This window comes from Acanthisitta chloris, unplaced genomic scaffold (genome assembly GCF_000695815.1).
Source record: "Acanthisitta chloris isolate BGI_N310 unplaced genomic scaffold, ASM69581v1 scaffold10343, whole genome shotgun sequence".
Lineage (NCBI taxonomy): Eukaryota > Metazoa > Chordata > Aves > Passeriformes > Acanthisittidae > Acanthisitta > Acanthisitta chloris.
The window spans coordinates 17,834-24,158 of record NW_008663229.1 but is presented as its reverse complement, the minus strand read 5'-3'; the positions used below and the strand labels follow the sequence as shown (position 1 = coordinate 24,158).

Below are 6,325 nucleotides of genomic sequence, written 5' to 3'. Positions count from 1 at the left end.
CCATGGCACCGTACTCCTGCAGCCCCGAGAGAGGGACACCCACCGTGCCTGTGAGGAGAGCCAGGGAATCCCTCTGCTCATCCCACCCCACAGCCCCGGGACACCCCCCGTGCCTGCAGGGAGAGCCAGGGCATCCCTCTGCTCATCCCACCACACAGTTCCCAGCCCACCCCATGGTCACCATGCCTGCCCCATCCCTAGGACTGTTCAAGGCCAAGCTGGATGGGGCTTAGAGAAACCTGGGCTAGTGTCCCACTCCATGGCAGGGGGTGGAATGAGATGAGCTTTAAGGTCCCTTCCAACCCAAAGCATTCCATGATTCCATGACCAAGGAACAGTTTTCCTCCCCCCTAGTCTCCAGCAGCCTCCATGGTTACTTGGAACCAGCACCATGTAGACACCAGCCAGCTCTGCCAAGGGACCCCCTTTCCCAAGAGCTCCCCGTTCCCAAGGGCACCCTGCCCCAGGCCCCCCCTCTTACTGCAGAGCTGCTCGATGGTCGCCCACTGCTCAGATTTTTTCCAGGTCTGTGCAAGCTCCTCATTTTTGGTCCTCACAGCTTCCAGCAACAAACTGATGCTGTCCTGGAAGCCACAGGAAGCAAATGGCAGGGGCTGGGAAGAGGGATCTGCTCCCTGCCCTCCTGCCCCAGCACAGCAAGGCAGGACCCTGAACCTGAGCTGTTCCCCCTTTCCTGAGCTCCTTGGGGTGCCCTGGTTTATTCCTCTGCTCCTCCCAGACCCCAAAAGCTTCCTTTTCTCTGTTTAGAGGAGGCATCACCTCCCACTGCAGCCAACTGCCACGCCATGGGCTGATCCTGACTGCAGGGGTGCAAACCCTCCTTCCTGGAACAATCCAGCCCTCATCCCCAGCCCTATCCCAACCTCCAGCTGCTCAGAGTCAGTCCCTGACTCTGGGGTGCAAACTGTCCATCTCAGGTCATTCCAGCCCCCATTCCTAGTCCCAGCCTGATCTCCAGCTGCCCAGGGTCATCCCAGCTGCCTCCCACATGCACAGCCTCTGGCAAACACTCTCCCAGCTGGCTCAGTCTGCGAGCCTCCAGCAGTGTTGGTGCTCAGCATGGACTGAGCAGCCTCCAGGCCCCAGTGCCCAGCCAAGGGCAGCAGAGCTGCACAGCCAGGCCTGGGGGCTCTGAGCTCCTTATCATTCCCACAGAATTCCTGATTCTGAGATAATTCTGAAAACATTTCCAGCTCTGGGAGCTGCAGCCAAGTTGGCTCAGGCCGGGCTGTGTGGACAACCACCTCCTTCTCAGAGCTCCCAGCGGCTCAGGAGCTTTGTGTTTGAGCTTTAAAAACAGCTTTTAAACATTAAAAACGCTTTTAAACCTTCTCCCAACAGCTCTGCTGGGAAGAGGCAGTGTCAGGCCCTGAACAGGGACAGTCACCCCCACACTCCTATGGGACCCCCGAGGAGCTGGGGGCTCTAGGGACAGCGATGGGACCCTGCTCAGCCTGTTACGTACCCGCAGAGGCATGACCTCGTTTGTGACCAGGAAGAGGAGCAGATGGAAATCAGAAATGATGTCTAGGAAAATGGAAGAAGTGTTCTGGGACAGGTACGTGGCCAAGCTGTGGAAGTCCTGCAGAAAGGGGCAGAAATGAGGAGTCATTTCCTATTTGGATCCACTCACAGACATTCCTGTCTCCTCTGGGAATCTGCAGGGATGTTCCCAAAACCAGCCCCTAGCCTGGCTGACTGAATCCCAGCTAACAACTTCCAAGGGAAAGGATCTCTGGACCCACACCAGCTCTTTCTGACCACCCCCAGCACACAGAGCTGATCTCAGCCCCAAGAGGTGCTGAGTGGGGCCAGTCAGCTCCAGTCCAGTCCTTATGGAACAGAGGCAGAGGGGAATGGATGAAGCAGCCCCTTCCTCCACTTCCTCTTGCGGGAACAGCTCTCTGTGCTTTCAAATTCCAGCCACAAAGAGAAATCATTGCTTCTGGAGTGGAGTAACAGAGCCTCATCCCTGTCCTGGTCCGTGGGGAGAAGTGCTGTCCCTGTGGGGCTGGAGCCCCCTGACCTGGAGGGGGCACAGGGAGCTCTGATCCCATCACGTAGCCAGAGGAACACAGCATCCAGCTGACAATCAGCATTGACATGCAGACACTGCTCCATGCAGGAAGGAGTTTGGCAAGCTGAAGCAAGAAGGGGTGACTTGAGGGCACAGCTGTCCCTCTGCAAATATCCCACGGGAGGCAGAGCCCATCCCTATGGAATGTGGCTTCATCAAGGATCAATCCTCACCTGAGTCTCTCCCAGCACGTCTCGGTTCTCGATGGGGAATGGATTTTGAGAAATAGAAAAAGTGTACACCGGATCCTTGGGGAAAGTTGTAGTAATCTAAGAAGGAAAAATCCAAGGAAGGATGATCAGAAGTCAGTGGGATATGGGAATCAAGGCTCTGGATAGCCCAGAGCAGCCATGGCTATAATCCCAGCTCAGCCAGGAGGACAGTGAGGGATCCCACAGGGATCTGATGGCTTTTAGTTTAATTCACAGTGACATTCCATCAGCACATCCCTCAGCCCCCGGAAGGCATTTCTAAGGAAGCTGGAGGGAGGGAAGTAAATGGGGCTTGGTCCTGACAGATGCCAGGGAGAACATCCCTCCTTGCACAGGTCACTGGGACGCAGTGATCCCAGCACAGCTCTGCCAGGAGGGGACCCTGGGGGGCTCCTAGTGCGTGTCCCATCCCGATGTTCTCATCCCAATGACTCCTCAGGTATCCCAGGAACAGGTGGGATCTGTCACTGCTGCAGGAATCCCTGTGCTCCGGCGCTGTCTGTGCCAGGGGCAGCTGGACCAGAGCAGTTGCTCCGTGTGGATTTAATCGCTGTTGGCACCACCCCCAACTCCAGCAGTATCAGCTGTCATCCCAATTATTTCCCTTCCTGCCTTCCCGGTTCACTTCCCAGCCCCAGGGCTGAGCCTTGCCGTGCCTGGCAGCAGCTCTGCTCTGGCCAAGCTGTGAATTCCTTCCTCCAGGAAAAAGCATTTCTGGACAACGTGCTGAGTCACTGGAAGGAGATGGATCCCTAATTGCTGCTCCAGACAGGCAGCTGGAGGCTGGAGTTCCCTCATTAGGCACTGCCCAGCACAGGGATCCATGGGATTGCTGCTTCCTGGCCATGTGGCTCTGTGCCAGCTTGATAAGGCACCAGGCAGTGCCTTTCTGGGAAGAAAAGTGTGTTCCTGGCACCACACTGACCCCACGGAGAAGGGCAGCCTCCTGCGCCTGGCAGCAGTAGGGAGAGCAGGATAATCAGGAATCACCTCCAATGGGAATTTTGGGGTGGGTTAAGAGCTTTGCTCTGCCCTGACCATCTCCTGTCCCAGGGTGTACTCACGTCTATGATGAGGTACTCGACGGGCAGGGGCCGAGCCAGCTGGGTGATCTCGTTCCCAAACTTGTCTATGTCCTGAAAGAAGAACAGTTGGATTACTCCTGAGCATGGAAGTGGTGTGGAGCCCATGGGATTCTGCCCTGGAATCACCCACACAGGATTCACAGCTGTGGCAGATCACTGAGGGTGTGGGAAGGACCCAGCTGGGTGCTGCAGGCCTGTCCAATTCCCTGCAGGTCCCTGAAGCTGGAGATCTCTATTTCCTTGTGAACTATGGGAGTGTGTGGTCACAAACCACCCTGGGCTTATCTCCCACTGGAGAGGGACCTGGAATTACCTAAGGAGTGTAAATCAAGGTGCGATTCTTGGGGTTGTTGGACTCCATGATCCTTGTGGGTCCCTTCCAACTCCAAATATCCCATGATTCTAAATGTCACTGAAAACAGCAGCTCTGTCTTAAAGGGAGGGACAGGCCACATCTGCCACCTCAGCCAAGGCAAACCTCCCTTTCTGCAGACCCAGAAGTCCCTCATCCAAGTCTCCCCTGAGATCTGGGAACCCAGGCACTTTCTCACACCCAGACCCTCAGAGCCAGCACATCCCACGGTGGAAACTTGTTTTGCTTTGCCAGACGAAGGGAACATCAAGTTTAATTAGGGAGACAAGTGTTTGGCACACGTTCATTAATCACAACCTGACAATTAGCCCTGATTGATGCCAAACATGCCGAGTTCAGACGCTGACTCGGACGTAAATCCAGGAGAGCTGACACTTCCCATTAAGGATTCTGCACCAGGGGTTGTGTTTGCCACCCAAATCATCACTTAACGTGGTATAAATCATTCATTGAGCCCCACAGAAATCATACTCCCATCACTCCCACTCAGGGACCTTAGGGTTGAGTTTCCATTGGCTCCTGGGGGCTGGAGTCACCCCAGAGGTGTCACCCTGGCCTTGGGGACCTCAGGGCTGTGAGCACCACTCCTCCAGTGGGTCCCTGTGGGAGGGGAGCAACATTCCTCGGGCTGATCCAGGCAGTGCAGGGCTCAGCTGCCCATGGCTGCCTCTCTCCTCTCTCCCTCCTTCTCCTCCCAGCAGTGTTTTCCCGGGAGAACATCACTCCCAGCTCCTCCCCGCGGTGTTTACCCAGCGCAGCTATGTGGAGCAGCAGCTCTCATGCTCTGCTCTCCCAGTGCTCCCAGTTCCACCTCGTCCCAGCAAGCTCCTGCATGCTGCTCCCCTCCGGGCACAGCCCCCCTTCCCGATCCCCTCCCCAAGCATCCCCTGTCCCCAGGAACTGGAAAAAAACTCTCCCTTCCAGCCTTTGAAGCTCTTTGAAAAGCAACCTCGATAAGGATCTCTGCTGCTGCACATGACAGGTTGTTGGCCCCGTGGTCGCAGTCTCAGATCTCTGTGGCTCTGACAGGAGCAGGAGGAGCTGTGGAGCCTTTTTTGGGAGATCACAGGGGCCCAGAGCCAACCTCCTCCTAGATCTCAGCGATACCACAAGAGGCTGGAATCAGATCCAATCAGCTTCCCAAACACACACTCCTGCCCCTGCAAGAAGGAACCTGCAACAACTCATGTGTAATTAGCCCATCTGGAATTCATTTTCCAATCTAATTAAGTTCTAATATGCAGAAACATTTTTCCAGCACCTGTTGGCTTTAATCTCCCCCTCTGGGGATTTCCATGTTCAATGCCTGTTTTTTTTCATGGCATGTTGCTGAGGCCTCTGAGACATCCACACTGGAACCCCCGAGCTGAGGACATGTCCCAACCACGACAGAAACCCCCAAATACTGTCACTCCTCTCCACCACCACGGACCATTTAATCATGGTTTTAAGGGCCTTAATGAACATCATGCTGGGAGAATTGTTGGGAATAAGATCCTTATGCTGAGCACAGCACCATCAGGACCCCAGCAGAACCCTGTTATTGCCGCAGCCTAAGATGCCCAAAGCCCTCCAAGGGGAGGCCAGGAAGGGGTTAACGGAGCCACAAGTGTTTGCCTACTGGACAAAAAACCAGCAGGAAGGCCTGGAGGGTCTGGACAATGAATCATTCAGGTGGAGATTACATCAAGGCTGGGATTAGAGCCTTTCAAACCACTGTTTGGAGGTGGGAGCTGTGCAGGGATGAGGATGAACAGGGAGAAGGATGGTGTCACACACCTCGGAGGGATGGAAAAGCTTCTGGGTGGCCTCGGGATTATCCATGGAGGGTGAGGGGAGCAGCCTCGGGAGGAGCCTGGGGCTGTCAGCCAGGAGGGAGGCTCCAGTTCCATGTCCCAGCCTTGAGCATCCCACGCTGTGAGCATCCCCTGCTGTGAGCATCCCACGCTGTCATTCCCGACCTGTTCCCTGTGCTGTAGGCACGGTGGAGCTCACAACCATCTGTCCTTCCCATGTGTGGGTAAATCCCAGCCCTGCTCTTCCTTGTGCTGACTTCACAGGGTTTGCCAGGCGGTTCTGCCCCCAGCCTGGCTGAGGTGCAGAAACAAAGTGACTTCTCTCAGAGTGACAGGTCAGGGAGAGTTGAAAGCCTTCCCAGGAGACTCCCGGTGAGCTAATCCAGCATCCTCCTCCCCAGAGCATCTGGGACATTTAAGGCTAAGGCGGCTTTTCCAGCCCAGCCTGAGCTGGTGGGAGGGCAGCCAGGGAAGTCCTTCCCCGTTAGTGAACACTCCCTGCAGCCTGGCTCTGCCTGGGAAGAGGATTTCCAAGTGCCATGGTAGGACAGTCTGGCTCAGAGGTCCTGCTGGGCTCTAATAAAAGCAGTGCCCTGGCTCAAGGCTGTCCCAGGGCTGCATGGGACATGTGTCACAGGTGCCAGGACAGGGCTCAGACACGGCTCAGCCATTCTAAGTGTGGGACTCGAGGGCAAAGGGCTCTGTCACAACACCAGTGCCCTTGTAAGGGGCTTTTGTCTTACACCATCCCAAAGAAACCC

General features: G+C 55.7%; 1 protein-coding gene across 1 annotated transcript in view; it reads right to left on the bottom strand.

The window, feature by feature from the left end:
- Window positions 1-6: 6 nt before the first annotated feature.
- Window positions 7-6,325, bottom strand: part of NPLOC4 (nuclear protein localization 4 homolog (S. cerevisiae)) — a gene marked incomplete at both ends in the record, with an annotated part of 23,343 nt that continues 17,024 nt past the window's right edge. Inside the window, 5 exons of the mRNA XM_009070915.1 lie at window positions 7-48; window positions 482-584; window positions 1,487-1,603; window positions 2,272-2,367; window positions 3,375-3,446. Of these exons, the coding sequence (XP_009069163.1) occupies window positions 7-48; window positions 482-584; window positions 1,487-1,603; window positions 2,272-2,367; window positions 3,375-3,446 (430 nt within the window). The remainder of the gene's footprint in view (window positions 49-481; window positions 585-1,486; window positions 1,604-2,271; window positions 2,368-3,374; window positions 3,447-6,325) is intronic.